Source organism: Aedes albopictus, chromosome 1 (genome assembly GCF_035046485.1).
Source record: "Aedes albopictus strain Foshan chromosome 1, AalbF5, whole genome shotgun sequence".
Lineage (NCBI taxonomy): Eukaryota > Metazoa > Arthropoda > Insecta > Diptera > Culicidae > Aedes > Aedes albopictus.
Window position 1 is genome coordinate 265,229,410 of NC_085136.1, and position 16,935 is coordinate 265,246,344.

At 46.3% G+C, this 16,935-nt stretch overlaps 1 protein-coding gene across 1 annotated transcript in view; it reads left to right on the forward strand.

Annotated features, from left to right (window-relative positions):
- LOC109399007 (uncharacterized) overlaps positions 1–16,935 on the forward strand; it is a 234,228-nt gene that overhangs the window by 49,854 nt on the left and 167,439 nt on the right. Inside the window, exons 2-4 of the mRNA XM_062859812.1 lie at positions 1,980–2,110; positions 2,537–2,643; positions 3,008–3,052. Of these exons, the coding sequence (XP_062715796.1) occupies positions 1,980–2,110; positions 2,537–2,643; positions 3,008–3,052 (283 nt within the window). The remainder of the gene's footprint in view (positions 1–1,979; positions 2,111–2,536; positions 2,644–3,007; positions 3,053–16,935) is intronic.

The following is a 16,935-nucleotide window of genomic DNA, read 5'->3' on the forward strand; positions in this document are numbered from 1 at the left end:
TTCTCAACAGAATCCTGAGAGGATTCTCAACAGAATCCTGAGAGGATTCTCCACAGAATCTTGAAAGGATTCTCCACAGAATCCTGAGAGGATTCTCCACAGAATCCAGATATGATTCTCCACAAATCCCTAGAGAATTTTTCACAGAATCCTTATTGGATTCTCCTCAGAATCCGGAGAGGATTTTCCATATAATCTGAAGAGGATTCTCCACAGAATCTGGCGAGGATTCTCCACAGAATCTGGAGAGGATTCTCTGCAGAATCCTGAGACGATTCTCCACAGAATCCTGAGAGGATTCTCCTCAGAATCCGGAGAGTATTCTCCTCAGAATCCGAAGAGGATTTTCCTCAGAATCCGGAGAGAATTCTCCACAGAATCCGGAGAGGATTCTCCCGGAATCCGGAGAGGATTCTCCCGGAATCCGGAGAGGATTCTCCACAGAATCCGGAGAGGATTCTCTGCAGAATCCTGAGACGATTCTCCACAGAATCCTGAGAGGATTCTCCACAGAATTCTGATATGATTCTCCACAGAATCCTGATATGATTCTCCACAAATCCTGAGAGAATTTTTCACAGAATCCTTATTTGATTCTCCACAGAATCTGGAGAGGATTTTCCACAGAATCTGGAGAGGATTCTCCACCGAATCTGAAGAGGATTCTCCACAGATTCAGGAGAGAATTCTCCACAGAATCTGGAGAGGATTCTCCACAGAATCTGGAGAGGATTCTCCACAGAATCTGGAGAGGATTCTCCACAGAATCCTAAGCGGATTATTCACAAAATCCTGAGAGGATTCTTCACAGATTCCGGAGAGGATTCTCCATAGAATCCGGAGAGGATGTTTCACAGAATCTGGAGGGCAATTTTCACAGAATCCGGACAGTATTTTGCATAGAATCCGGAGAGTATTCTTCACAGAATCCGGAGAGGATTCTTCACTTAATCCGGAGAGGATTCTTCACAGTATCCGGAGAGGATTCGTCAAATAATCCGGAGGGGGTTCGTCACAGAATCCTGAGAGGATCCTCCACGGAATCCTGAGAGTATTCCCCAGAGAATCCTGAGAGGATTCTTCACAGAATCCTGAGAGCATTCTCCACAGAATCCTGAGAGTATTTTCCACATAATCCTGAGAGGATATTCCACAGAATCCTAAGAGGACTTTCCACAGAATTCTAAGAGGATTCTCCACAGAATCCTGAGAGGATTCTCTACAGAATCCTGAGAGGATTTTCCACTGGATTATGAGAGAATTCTCCACAGAATCCTGAGAATATTCTCTACGGAATCCTTAGATTCTGTTCCACAAAATCCTGAGAGGATTTTCCGCAGGATTCTGAGAGGAATCTTTGCATTTTCATTGTCTGCGGGACCACTTTATTACAAGCAACATTATCTGTGCCAATTGCTTGAGAAGGCTTTAAGGACCACCATGGAAATTGAACTCTTTTTTTCCTGGTTTCATAATTGCTCAACTAAATGACGGTTTGTTCTCAAAATGCTTCTTGGATGCAACATAGGTCCGCAGTCCATGCAAGAATATCTAGCAGTACCTGAAGTTTTGTTCGAATCACACTAATGTTGAAATTGAATCTGAACTTCTGGTGCAAATAATTGTTTAAACACATCGTAAATTCACATTCATAGTTCCAATATCGAGCTCTTCGTTTCCCGGAACTTACTCTATGCTTCCATCACCAGAAAACTCGAGTGACAGCGGGAAATCTGTAGCTGTGGAGTGGCGACCGTGACGTACAAGGTCAAACCCATCCCAGACGGTCGTCTACTTCACTTCCTCCACCCTTTCCTTGATCCCTTTTACACAGGTTGGTATGTAGAGCGAACGTAATGCACCTATTGACTGGAACAAATCATCCCGCTGCTGCTGCTGCTGGTCTGCATCGATTAGCATTTAATTACCGGGCTCATCGATAATGACCCGCGTTACATAATTGCTCGGAAACGCACCAGCCCGTATTACGGAATGGATTCCCTGCTGGAGGCGCTACAGATGACACCGAGCTCACGCTGTTCAGTGCGACGGGAAACCAGATTCCGTCGCCCGTCCAGCGGTGGTGGTCCCGTCAATCAGTGCCGTCAAGGTTAGGCGGTGTGTTGGTAACTACCCACATGGTAGACTTGGATCGTAGTCTTCGAGCGTAGACTTCCATCGGCTAGCAGAAGCCGAACGGTACTACTGCCCTGCTCGACATTCGACTTCTAACGACCAAGCGAGCGAGAGTCCGATCCGGTCCCCGACTTCGACAACGATGACGACAACGGAAGAGGTTCATCTTTCAACGAGTAGCTACCGTTCGGTGCGTCGTCGTCGTCGGGGTTGGTGTTTGTAACTGCGCACTCAATCGTTTACATTGTTGTCTAGTACACGAGTCGGGCAACTCTTTTAACTGCATGTAGTCACGCGTTCACTCTCATTCGCCGTCCGTCGTCTCTTTGTATCAGCTGGTATTCATGTATTGTGTAGGGCTGCTAGACAGACACACAAAGTAGTTACAACACTGAGCTAGTTTTTTTTTTGCGTTTCACTATCGTGTTGTAACTGCAACGTTTACGCTGATAGGATTGGAATGCAAGCCACCACTCTGTGTTCATCGTAGACTGTGCTTTGTAACTTGTGAGTTTCAGTCGGAGGCATCGCAACAAAGTATACAAATTCTGTGTATTTTTAGTAAAAGTAGGAAAGCTTTTTCAACGGTGTCGCACTGCTCTGTTCTTAGTCTTTCCATACCGATAAAAATGACTATCACAGTTGGTCAATTTGTTCACACCAGTGAGCACAAAAACAATACTGTCGCAGACAATAGCTCTAAAGGTTACCACTCCAATCGAACTGAGTACGAGTATGGCCCCATTTGTTCGTGTCCCCGGGTCATCACTAATCATGCAATTACCCAGTTTTTATCCACGATAAATAAACAAAAAGTATAGCCTAAACGATGTCCACTTTTTATCCGCCTTCTATTTCCTTCTCTTTTCAGCCAACCACTCCAGCGGATCTCCTGAACCTGGCCTCATGGCACAAGGTGAGTTCGATGGTCGTACGAATACTTATGTTTTGCGAAAAGATAAACCAACGAAAACGGGCATCACAAAAAATGGAACCTTGTTCGAATTATTTCACACTCGGATCGGACAGAAGGACAACGACTTCATTTCACTGCAGAACCGAACGCAACGTAAAGGTGACATTGATGAGCAGCTATCAACTATGACTGTCGTCGCATTTTATTTGGAGTTTTCAAGCTCACCACCTCTGTACAGCTTCGGGTAAACGTGTTCATTAAGGCTCATCAAGATAGTAGAGTGCCTCACATAAGCATTATCCTAATTGAGGCCTTCTGTGACCCATGAGAGTAGTTGCTGGCGTCGTTCCTCACTTTCCTTTATTGTTGATTTTTGTTTGTGCGATGGCCCAATGCAGTTTCTTTTTTGTGTACAGAGTTAATCTACCTATCAGGTATCAGAAAGACACTATCTTCGAATGAAAGAGTGAAAACGACAACGTTCTGTGCAGAATCCTCTCTAGATTCTGTGGAGAATGCTTTCAGAATTCTGTGGAACATCCCCTCAAGATTCTTTGAAAATTCCTTTCAGAATTCTGTAGAGAATCCTCTCAGGATTCTGTAGAGAATCCTCTCAGGATTCTGTGGAGAATCCTCTCAGGATTCTGTGGAGAATCCTCTCAGGATTCTGTGGAGAATCTTCTCAGGATTCTGTAGAGAATCCTCTCAGGATTCTGTGGAGAATCCTCTCTGGATTCTGTAGAGAATCTTCTCAGGATTCTGTGGAGAATCCTCTCAGGATTCTGTGGAGAATCCTCTCAGGATTCTGTGGAGAATCCTCTCAGGATTCTGTGGAGAATCCTCTCAGGATTCTGTGGAGAATCCTCTCAGGATTCTGTGGAGAATCCTCTCAGGATTCTGTGGAGAATCCTCTCAGGATTCTGTGGAGAATCCTCTCAGGATTTTGTGGAGAATCCTCTCCGGATTCTGTGGAGAATCCTCTCAGGATTCTGTGGAGAATCCTCCCAGGATTCTGTGGAGAATCCTCTCAGGATTCTGTGGAGAATCCTCTCAGGATTCTGTGGAGAATCCTCTCAGGCTTCTGTGGAGAATCCTCTCAGGATTCTGTGGGGAATCCTCTCAGGATTCTATGGAGAATCCTCTCAGGATTCTGTGGAGAATCCTCTCAGGATTCTGTGGAGAATCCTCTCAGGGTTCTGTGGAGAATCCTCTCAGGATTCTGTGGAGAATCCTCTCAGGATTCTGTGGAGAATCCTCTCAGGATTCTGTGGAGAATCCTCTCAGGATTCTGTGGAGAATCCTCTCAGGATTCTGTGGAGAATCCTCTCAGGATTCTGTGGAGAATCCTCTCAGGATTCTGTGGAGAATCCTCTCAGGATTCTGTGGAGAATCCTCTCAGGATTCTGTGGAGAATCCTCTCAGGATTCTGTGGAGAATCCTCTCAGGATTCTGTGGAGAATCCTCTCAGGATTCTGTGGAGAATCCTCTCAGGATTCTGTGGAGAATCCTCTCAGGATTCTGTGGAGAATCCTCTCAGGATTCTGTGTAGAGTCCTCTCAGGATTCTGTGGAGAATCCTCTCAGGATTCTGTGGAGAATCCTCTCAGGATTCTGTGGAGAATCCTCTCAGGATTCTGTGGAGAATCCTCTCAGGATTCTGTGGAGAATCCTCTCAGGATTCTGTGGAGAATACTCTCAGGATTCTGTGGAGAATCCTCTCAGGATTCTGTGGAGAATCCTCTCAGGATTTTGTGAGAATCCTCTCAGGATTCAGTTGAGGATCCTCTTAGGACTCTGTGGAGAATCTTTCCAGGATTCTGTGGAGAATTCTCTCAGGATTCTGTGGAGAATGCTCTCAGGATTCTGTGAAGAATCCTCTCCGGATTCTGTGGAGAATTTTCTTAGGAATCTGCGAAGAATCCTTCCAGGAATCTGTGAAAAATACCGTCAGGATCCTGTGCAGAATCCTCTCAGGATTCTGTGGAGAATTCTCGCAGGTTGCTGTGGAGATTCCTCTCTGGATGCTGTGGAAAATCCTCTCCGGATTCGGTGGGAATCCTCTCCGGATTGAGCGGAGAATCCTCTCTGGATTCTGTGGAGAATCCATCAGGATTCAGTGGAGAATCCTCTCAGGATTCTGTGGAAAATCCTCTCAGGATTCTGTGGAAAATCCTCTCAGGATTTTGTGGAGAATCCTCTCAGGATTTTGTGGAGAATCCACTCAGGATTCTGTGGAGAATCCACTCAGGATTCTGTGGAGAATCCACTCAGGATTCTGTGGAGAATCCTCTCAGGATTCTGTGGAGAATCCTCTCAGGATTCTGTGGAGAATCCTCTCAGGATTCTGTGGAGAATCCTCTCAGGATTCTGTGGAGAATCCTCTCAGGATTCTGTGGAGAATCCTCTCAGGATTCTGTGGAGAATCCTCTCAGGATTCTGTGGAGAATCCTCTCAGGATTCTGTGGAGAATCCTCTCAGGATTCTGTGGAGAATCCTCTCAGGATTCTGTGGAGAATCCTCTCAGGATTCTGTGGAGAATCCTCTCAGGATTCTGTGGAGAATCCTCTCAGGATTCTGTGGAGAATCCTCTCAGGATTCTGTGGAGAATCCTCTCAGGATTCTGTGGAGAATCCTCTCAGGATTCTGTGGAGAATCCTCTCAGGATTCTGTGGAGAATCCTCTCAGGATTCTGTGGAGAATCCTCTCAGGATTCTGAGGAGAACCCTCTCAGGATTCTGTGGAGAATCCTCTCAGGATTCTGTGGAGAATCCTCTCAGGATTCTGTGGAGAATCCTCTCAGGATTCTGTGGAGAATCCTCTCAGGATTCTGTGGAGAATCCTCTCAGGATTCTGTGGAGAATCCTCTCAGGATTCTGTGGAGAATCCTCTCAGGATTCTGTGGAGAATCCTCTCAGGATTCTGTGGAGAATCCTCTCAGGATTCTGTGGAGAATCCTCTCAGGATTCTGTGGAGAATCCTCTCAGGATTCTGTGGAGAATCCTCTCAGGATTCTGTGGAGAATCCTCTCAGGATTCTGTGGAGAATCCTCTCAGGATTCTGTGGAGAATCCTCTCAGGATTCTGTGGAGAATCCTCTCAGGATTCTGTGGAGAATCCTCTCAGGATTCTGTGGAGAATCCTCTCAGGATTCTGTGGAGAATCCTCTCAGGATTCTGTGGAGAATCCTCTCAGGATTCTGTGGAGAATCCTCTCAGGATTCTGTGGAGAATCCTCTCAGGATTCTGTGGAGAATCCTCTCAGGATTCTGTGGAGAATCCTCTCAGGATTCTGTGGAGAATCCTCTCAGGATTCTGTGGAGAATCCTCTCAGGATTCTGTGGAGAATCCTCTCAGGATTCTGTGGAGAATCCTCTCAGGATTCTGTGGAGAATCCTCTCAGGATTCTGTGGAGAATCCTCTCAGGATTCTGTGGAGAATCCTCTCAGGATTCTGTGGAGAATCCTCTCAGGATTCTGTGGAGAATCCTCTCAGGATTCTGTGGAGAATCCTCTCAGGATTCTGTGGAGAATCCTCTCAGGATTCTGTGGAGAATCCTCTCAGGATTCTGTGGAGAATCCTCTCAGGATTCTGTGGAGAATCCTCTCAGGATTCTGTGGAGAATCCTCTCAGGATTCTGTGGAGAATCCTCTCAGGATTCTGTTTAGAATCCTTTCAGGATTCTGTGGAGAATCCTCTCAGGATTCCGTGGAGAATCCTCTCAGGATTCCGTGGAGAATCCTCTCAGGATTCTGTGGAGAATCCTCTCAGGATTCTGTGAAGAATCCTCTCAGGATTCTGTGGAGAATCCTCTCAGGATTCTGTGGAGAATCCTCTCAGGATTCTGTGGAGAATCCTCTCAGGATTCTGTGGAGAATCCTCTCAGGATTCTGTGGAGAATCCTCTCAGGATTCTGTGGAGAATCCTCTCAGGATTCTGTGGAGAATCCTCTCAGGATTCTGTGGAGAATCCTCTCAGGATTCTGTGGAGAATCCTCTCAGGATTCTGTGGAGAATCCTCTCAGGATTCTGTGGAGAATCCTCTCAGGATTCTGTGGAGAATCCTCTCAGGATTCTGTGGAGAATCCTCTCAGGATTCTGTGGAGAATCCTCTCAGGATTCTGTGGAGAATCCTCTCAGGATTCTGTGGAGAATCCTCTCAGGATTCTGTGGAGAATCCTCTCAGGATTCTGTGGAGAATCCTCTCAGGATTCTGTGGAGAATCCTCTCAGGATTCTGTGGAGAATCCTCTCAGGATTCTGTGGAGAATCCTCTCAGGATTCTGTGGAGAATCCTCTCAGGATTCTGTGGAGAATCCTCTCAGGATTCTGTGGAGAATCCTCTCAGGATTCTGTGGAGAATCCTCTCAGGATTCTGTGGAGAATCCTCTCAGGATTCTGTGGAGAATCCTCTCAGGATTCTGTGGAGAATCCTCTCAGGATTCTGTGGAGAATCCTCTCAGGATTCTGTGGAGAATCCTCTCAGGATTCTGTGGAGAATCCTCTCCGGATTCTGTGGAGAATCCTCTCAGGATTCTGTGGAGAATCCTCTCCGGATTCTGTGGAGAATCCTCTCAGGATTCTGTGGAGAATCCTCTCAGGATTCTGTGGAGAATTCTCTCAGGATTCTGTGGAGAATCCTCTCAGGATTCTGTGGAGAATCCTCTCAGGATTCTGTGGAGAATCCTCTCAGGATTCTGTGGAGAATCCTCTCCGGATTCTGTGGAGAATCCTCTCCGGATTCTGTGGAGAATCCTCTCCGGATTCTGTGGAGAATCCTCTCCGTATTCTGTGGAGAATCCTCTCCGGATTCTGTGGAGAATCCTCTCCGGATTCTGTGGAGAATCCTCTCCGGATTCTGTGGAGAATCCTCTCCGGATTCTGTGGAGAATCCTCTCCGGATTCTGTGGAGAATCCTCTCCGGATTCTGTGGAGAATCCTCTCCGGATTCTGTGGAGAATCCTCTCCGGATTCTGTGGAGAATCCTCTCCGGATTCTGTGGAGAATCCTCTCCGGATTCTGTGGAGAATCCTCTCCGGATTCTGTGGAGAATCCTCTCCGGATTCTGTGGAGAATCCTCTCCGGATTCTGTGGAGAATCCTCTCCGGATTCTGTGGAGAATCCTCTCCGGATTCTGTGGAGAATCCTCTCCGCATTCTGTGGAGAATCCTCTCCGGATTCTATGGAGAATCCTCTCAGGATTCTGTGGAGAATCCTCTCTGGATTCTGTGGAGAATCCTCTTTGGATTCTGAGGAGAATCCTCTCCGGATTCTGTGGAGAATCCTTTGCGGATTCTGTGGAGAATCCTTTCCGGATTCTGTGGAGAATCCTCTCAGGATTCTGTGGAGAATCCTCTCTGGATTCTGTGGAGAATCCCCTCCGGATTCTGTGGAGAATCCTCTCCGGATTCTGTGGAGAATCTTCTCCGGATACTGTGGAGAATCCTCTCCGGATACTTTGGAGAATCGTCTTTGGATTCTTTGGAGAATCTTCTCCGGATTCTGTGGATAATCCTCTTCGGATTCTGTGGAGAATCCTCTCCGGATTCTGTGGAGTATCCTCTCCGGATTCTGTGGAGAAACCTATCCGGATTCTGTGGAGAATCCTCTCCGGATTCTGTGGAGAATCCTCCAAGAGAATCCTCTCAGGTTTCTGTGGAGAATCCTCTCCGGATTCTGTGGAGAATCCTCTTCGGATTCTGTGGAGAATCCTCTTCGGATTCTGTGGAGAATCCTCTTCGGATTCTGTTTAGAATCCTCTTCGGATTCTGTGGAGAATCCTTTTTCGGATTCTGTGGAGAATCCTCTCCGGATTCTTTGGAGAATCCTCTCCGGATTCTTTGGAGAATCCTCTCTGGATTCTGTGGAGAATCCTCTCCGGATTCTGTGGAGAATCCTCTCAGGATTCTGTGGAGAATCCTCTCCGGATTCTGTGGAGAATCCTCTCCGGATTCTGTGGAGAATCCTCTCCGGATTCTGTGGAGAATCCTCTCCTCTCAGGATTCTGTGGAGAATCCTCTCCGGATTCTGTGGAGAATCCTCTCCGGATTCTGTGGAGAATCCTCTCCGGATTCTGTGGAGAATCCTCTCCGGATTCTGTGGAGAATCCTCTCCGGATTCTGTGGAGAATCCTCTCCGGATCTGTGGAGAATCCTCTCCGGTTTCTGTGGAGAATTCTCTCCGGATTCTGTGGAGAATCCTCTCCGGATTCTGTGGAGAATCCTCTCCGGATTCTGTGGAGAATCCTCTCCGGATTCTGTGGAGAATCCTCTCCGGATTCTGTGGAGAATCCTCTCCGGATTCTGTGGAGAATCCTCTCCGGATTCTGTGGAGAATCCTCTCCGGATTCTGTGGAGAATCCTCTCCGGATTCTGTGGAGAATCCTCTCCGGATTCTGTGGAGAATCCTCTCCGGATTCTGTGGAGAATCCTCTCCGGATTCTGTGGAGAATCCTCTCCGGATTCTGTGGAGAATCCTCTCCGGATTCTGTGGAGAATCCTCTCCGGATTCTGTGGAGAATCCTCTCCGGATTCTGTGGAGAATCCTCTCCGAATTCTGTGGAGAATCCTCTCCGGATTCTGTGGAGAATCCTCTCCGGATTCTGTGGAGAATCCTCTCCGCATTCTGTGGAGAATCCTCTCCGGATTCTATGGAGAATCCTCTCAGGATTCTGTGGAGAATCCTCTTCGGATTCTGTGGAGAATCCTCTTTGGATTCTGAGGAGAATCCTCTCCGGATTCTGTGGAGAATCCTTTGCGGATTCTGTGGAGAATCCTTTCCGGATTCTGTGGAGAATCCTCTCAGGATTCTGTGGAGAATCCTCTCTGGATTCTGTGGAGAATCCCCTCCGGATACTGTGGAGAATCCTCTCCGGATTCTGTGGAGAATCTTCTCCGGATACTGTGGAGAATCCTCTCCGGATACTTTGGAGAATCGTCTTTGGATTCTTTGGAGAATCTTCTCCGGATTCTGTGGATAATCCTCTTCGGATTCTGTGGAGAATCCTCTCCGGATTCAGTGGAGAATCCTCACCGGATTCTGTGGAGAATCCTCTCCGGATTCTGTGGAGTATCCTCTCCGGATTCTGTGGAGAAACCTATCCGGATTCTGTGGAGAATCCTCTCCGGATTCTGTGGAGAATCCTCTCAGGTTTCTGTGGAGAATCCTCTCCGGATTTTGTGGAGAATCCTCTTCGGATTCTGTGGAGAATCCTCTTCGGATTCTGTTTAGAATCCTCTTCGGATTCTGTGGAGAATCCTCTTCGGATTCTGTGGAGAATCCTCTCAGGTTTCTGTGGAGAATCCTCTCCGGATTTTGTGGAGAATCCTCTTCGGATTCTGTGGAGAATCCTCTTCGGATTCTGTTTAGAATCCTCTTCGGATTCTGTGGAGAATCCTCTTCGGATTCTGTGGAGAATCCTCTCTGGATTCTGTGGAGAATCCTCTCCGGATTCTGTGGAGAATCCTCTCAGGATTCTGTGGAGAATCCTCTCCGGATTCTGTGGAGAATCCTCTCCGGATTCTGTGGAGAATCCTCTCCGGATTCTGCGGAGAATTCTCTCCGGATTCTGTGGAGAATCCTCTCCGGATTCTGTGGAGAATCCTCTCCGGATTCTGTGGAGAATCCTCTCCGGATTCTGTGGAGAATCCTCTCCGGATTCTGTGGAGAATCCTCTCCGGATTCGGTGGAGAATCCTCTCCGGATTCTGTGGAGGATCCTCTCAGGATACTGTGGAGAATCCTCTCCGGATTCGGTGAGAATCCTCTCCGGATTCTGTGGAGAATCCTCTCCGAATTCTGTGGAGAATCCTCTGCGGATTCTTCTCAGGCTTCAATATAAAATTTTCTCAGGACTCTGTGGCGAATCCTCTCAGTATTCTTTAGAGATTCTTCTCTGAAAGCTGTAAAGAATCTTCTCAGGATTTTGCGAAGAATTCCCCTTAAGAGAAATCCCCTTAAGAGTTCTGTAGAAAATACTCTAAGGATTCTGTCGGAAATCTGCTCAAGAATCTGGCGATAATCTCCTCAGGATTCTTTGAAAAATCATCTCAGAATGCTGTCTGAGCTGAGTCTGAGGATGCTATGGATGAACCGTTTGCAAGCATTGGAGTTCATATTTGAATCGGCATTTAGGCCCGCATTAAAGTTTCAGCAACTCGAAAATAGAAAACAGAGCTCTCCACATTCAGATCTCCCCTAGTCGCTTGCGTAAATCGCTTTCTGGTTGTGATTATTGCCAATTAATACCTGAACATTAAAGAGAACGCAAATCACACGCACCACCAAGTGCGCTGCGCAGCAGATACCTGCATAGGTAGGTACAAGTGCGCTAACTAAGCTCTTCGAACGCTTCTTTGACGGTCGATCGCAATCGGAATCACTGCCTGTCGGCAGCCGTTTAATTTGTAGCAAATCCGCCTCTGTAATTTGTCGGCATCGCCGTCGCCGCCGCCGCACTTCGAAACGTTTTTTTTTATTTCAAAGCAACTAATGAAGCTTTCGCATGATCCAACGCCGCCGCCGCTGACTCTCGGGGAATTTTCATTTGAACAAGTTGCATTTGTACAACTTGATATCGAACAAGGGTAGAAGGACGATGGTGACGATGGCCGGCGCGGTGGTGCGTCGCACGATTGGGAGACAATTTGTTTTACATTGATTCAAATTTGACACGTTACCCACCCGGGAGGGCGATGTCTAGGTAAATGTTAATGGAGGTGATTATTTTGTCATTAGGGGGATTGGTCTGCTGCGGGCAATTTGGTTTCGGTCTTTTGAAGAACAATGTTGGCGGTGATCAATGTTTCTGAGTGGTTTCAAAGTGGAAAATGGGATCAAAACGAGTTGAATTTAAATTTTTAGCTAAATTATAAAAAAGAAATGAACAAAACCAAAAATGAGACTAAATAGTTAGAACAAAAACAGAGAGACTCAAAGAGAAAAATAAAACAAAATTGAAATAACATATGATACAATTGATACAGAGGAAAAGTGCAAGCCATGTAGAATAAACAGATGGTTTTATCTATTTGATTTGCCATGAGATTGAATTGAACAAGAAGAAAACCACGATTTTCACATAGAAAATACAAGCAGTAACATGCGGTACATGTGAGGTTGTCTGACCAACATCTTAATTCCGTGAATAATTCAACCAATCGGTGATTATGACAGCTGTAGCCTCGCTTAAACAATTTGTTGATACGGAGTTGCGAGAACCAAAGTAAACCGATTAGGCTGGATCAATAGCTCGTTAAGTTCCAGTGTTCACACATCAAGGTAAATTGAGTTATTATGCCATGCGGTATACAATGTAGTATAATATTAAATAAGTATCTAGACCCTATTTTAAATAAGAACGATAATCGCGATCATGTTCGCGTAAGACTAATTGCTGTTTAATTTTTATTAGTTTTTATAATCAGCCTTTCCACCCTTGGTTCGTTCACCACAGGCTAACTGCTGTTCTTTAATGCATGCAACAATGTATTCTTTGATACGCACAGCAAATGCTTAGCCTTGACGTAATTACCTTAAAAGCATGATATTTACATTGGCTATTGTGAAATGTTGTGGAAGCTTTCCCAAGCTCCTGCTGGAAGCTTTCTAATTACTTCGCTGGAAACCTTTCCAGCGCTTTGACTGAAATCTTCCCTAGCTTTTGCTGTAGCTCTTCAAGCTTCTTCAAAATGCTTTCCAAACTGATACTGACTAAAATCTTTCAAGCTTCCGCTGGAAGCCTTTCCAAGCTTCCGCTGGGAGCCTTTGCAAGCTTCCGCTGGAAGCCTTTCCAAGCTTCCGCTGGAAGCCTTTCCAAGCTTCCGCTGGAAGCCTTTCCAAGCTTCCGCTGGTAGCCTTTCCAAGCTTCCGCTGGAAGCCTTTCCAAGCTTCCGCTGGAAGCCTTTCCAAGCTTCCGCTGGAAGCCTTTCCAAGCTTCCGCTGGAAGCCTTTCCAAGCTTCCGCTGGAAGCCTTTCCAAGCTTCCACTGGAAGCCTTTCCAAGCTTCCGCTGGAAGCCTTTCCAAGCTTCCGCTGGAAGCCTTTCCAAGCTTCCGCTGGAAGCCTTTCCAAGCTTCCGCTGGAAGCCTTTCCAAGCTTCCGCTCGAAGCCTTTCCAAGCTTCCGCTGGAAGCCTTTCCAAGCTTCCGCTGGAAGCCTTTGCAAGCTTCCGCTGGAAGTCTTTGCAAGCTTCCGCTGTAAGTCTTTGCAAGCTTCCGCTGGAAGTCTTTGCAAGCTTCCGCTGGAAGTCTTTGCAAGCTTCCGCTGGAAGTCTTTGCAAGCTTCCGCTGGAAGTCTTTGCAAGCTTCCGCTGGAAGTCTTTGCAAGCTTCCGCTGGAAGTCTTTGCAAGCTTCCGCTGGAAGTCTTTGCAAGCTTCCGCTGGAAGTCTTTGCAAGCTTCCGCTGGAAGTCTTTGCAAGCTTCCGCTGGAAGTCTTTGCAAGCTTCCGCTGGAAGTCTTTGCAAGCTTCCGCTGGAAGTCTTTGCAAGCTTCCGCTGGAAGTCTTTGCAAGCTTCCGCTGGAAGTCTTTGCAAGCTTCCGCTGGAAGTCTTTGCAAGCTTCCGCTGGAAGTCTTTGCAAGCTTCCGCTGGAAGTCTTTGCAAGCTTCCGCTGGAAGTCTTTGCAAGCTTCCGCTGGAAGTCTTTGCAAGCTTCCGCTGGAAGTCTTTGCAAGCTTCCACTGGAAGCCATTGCAAGCTTCCGCTGGAAGCTTTCCAGCTTATGATGGATGCATTCCCAGGCTTCTGCTGGAAGCTTTCCAAGTTTTCGCTGAAAACTTTCTTAGCGCTTCTTATAGAAGATTTCCAAGTTTTAGTCGGAAGTATCTTTTGCTTCTGCTAGAAGCTTCCCCATGAGCTCCTCACCTTCACCTTCAACGACCATTTGCGCCAAATGTCTTTGGCCTTCTAATCGCAAGCACTGAAGGTAGCCAATTTGACTCACCTTTCAATGATTCAACACTGTAGTTAAAAAAAAAAACCCGCCCAAAACGGAATCGACAGAAATTAACCCTTAAACATATGCCACATATCACGCAGTACTTGTTGGCAAATGAATGTATGTTATTTAGTGCAACCGTCAATTTATGTGCTCTATTAATTCACCCTTCATGTAGATCAGCGTGTTTCTGCGTTAGAAATTTCTGTTACCACGGTTGAGAGCGATACTTTTCTAACCCGAATAACGATTGAGTAATTTCGGATCGCGAGGAAGCAACTGTGTTCGCCGCTCATTGAAATCAATTTAGTTAAACTCACTGGAAGGTGTTATTTTGGCAGCGTGACGGTGCGTCAAACGGTCAATATTTCTCTATACAAATCTTATTTGCGTTACCTGTCAGAAAACTGCGAAAACCCAATTTTATCAGCGGTATTCCAATTGCTTTCGCAACGTCTAATATCCTGTTCCCTTCGGCAAGGATGGGAACACTCACTTGGAAAGAGTTACACTCACTTGCTATTTTCTCAGCTCAGAAGCGTGCACCCAAGAAACGATGTATGGGCGACTTTTACCTTGTGATTTCGTCTAATACTTTGCCGAATTGAGTAGGGGTCGCACTCGCATACCGAAGTCGTGAGGGAGCTGCGAAGGCAACTCTCCACGAGGTGAATGTAAATTACACTCACCTCGTGGAGAGTCGCTTTCACAGCTCTGTCAAGAGCTTGGGATTCGTGTGCGACCCCTACTCTATTCGGCAAAGTTTTAGACGAAATCACAAGGTAAAAGTCGCCCATACATCTTTTCTTGATTGCACGCTTCTGAGCTGAGAAAATAGCAAGTGAATGTAACTCGTTGCAAGTGAGTGTTCCCATCCCTGCCCTTCGGAACGATCGCATCGAGTTTTGTAAGTAAGCTCATTAAAATTGTTCGATTCCCTTTTGAACCCCGTAATATCAAGATTCCGCGCGCAAACACACGGAATGAGGGACGAGGATCGATCGATACTCGCAAGCCGATCAACCACCACCGTGCGCAACACATTATCAAAGATGCCACCTCCCTGATGATGCGTGGCTCCCACCGGTCGTCCCGATCGGTGTTTGTGTGATGAATGTTGTGCGAAGAAGGGTTCAGATGTTTTTAGGGGAATTTGGGGGTATGAAGCAGAATGCTTCACTGAAAGGTCATCTATTCACTTGCCAATCAAACAGAATCCTGGGAGGACTACCTCCAGAATCCTGATGAGGATTGTCCACAGGATCCTGAGAGGATTCTCCACAGAATCCTGAGAGGATTCTCCACAGAATCCTGAGAGGATTCTCCACAGAATCCTGAGAGGATTCTCCACAGAATCCTGAGAGGATTCTCCACAGAATCCTGAGAGGATTCTCCACAGAATCCTGAGAGGATTCTCCACAGAATCCTGAGAGGATTCTCCACAGAATCCTGAGAGGATTCTCCACAGAATCCTGAGAGGATTCTCCACAGAATCCTGAGAGGATTCTCCACAGAATCCTGAGAGGATTCTCCACAGAATCCTGAGAGGATTCTCCACAGAATCCTGAGAGGATTCTCCACAGAATCCTGAGAGGATTCTCCACAGAATCCTGAGAGGATTCTCCACAGAATCCTGAGAGGATTCTCCACAGAATCCTGAGAGGATTCTCCACAGAATCCTGAGAGGATTCTCCACAGAATCCTGAGAGGATTCTCCACAGAATCCTGAGAGGATTCTCCACAGAATCCTGAGAGGATTCTCCACAGAATCCTGAGAGGATTCTCCACAGAATCCTGAGAGGATTCTCCACAGAATCCTGAGAGGATTCTCCACAGAATCCTGAGAGGATTCTCCACAGAATCCTGAGAGGATTCTCCACAGAATCCTGAGAGGATTCTCCACAGAATCCTGAGAGGATTCTCCACAGAATCCTGAGAGGATTCTCCACAGAATCCTGAGAGGATTCTCCACAGAATCCTGAGAGGATTCTCCACAGAATCCTGAGAGGATTCTCCACAGAATCCTGAGAGGATTTGTTACGGGTATAACGACGCCATGTTACAAAAATAAAAGAAAATTAATTATTACAAAGTATTAACACTGCACGATACACATATAACCTTACAAATGCACAAATTAGGAACATTACAAATTGACGCAGCACAACACATAACATATGTGCCCTGTTATCCAGATGGATAACTCCTTCCGATCACAGGATGACGAGGTTTCATGTAAGGGTTTGTGTCCATCAGTCATCCTGGAATTGTATTTTAGTTGGCAGTTTGCCTTTTAGTTCACAGCATTTGTCGCTGTGTTCATAGCTTGGTTTTGTCTAGGAAAACTAATCCTAATCGGGCCTCCCGTTTCGGGTTTCGATACTAGAGCTCTATGACTTGAAGTCTGTGTCAGGGAAAGGTTTACGTCTCTAGTACTTAATCGCGGCCCGAAATGGCCTGAATGTTGGCAATCGAAATAGGATTGCACTTCATTGGCCTCTATCCTGTCAGAACCCTATAAATGTTAATTAATACTAGGGTAATATTTACAAGTTAAAATTCAACATGTAGCACAAAGAACGTACGAATATTAAACTTTGAACACATCAAACAATTATTCTGTCTTATAATTGTAACAAATATTTATACCCGTAACAGATTCTCCACAGAATCCTGAGAGGATTCTCCACAGAATCCTGAGAGGATTCTCCACAGAATCCTGAGAGGATTCTCCACAGAATCCTGAGAGGATTCTCCACAGAATCCTGAGAGGATTCTCCACAGAATCCTGAGAGGATTCTCCACAGAATCCTGAGAGGATTCTCCACAGAATCCTGAGAGGATTCTCCACAGAATCCTGAGAGGATTCTCCACAGAATCCTGAGAGGATTCTCCACAGAATCCTGAGAGGATTCTCCACAGAATCCTGAGAGGATTCTCCACAGAATCCTAAGAGGATT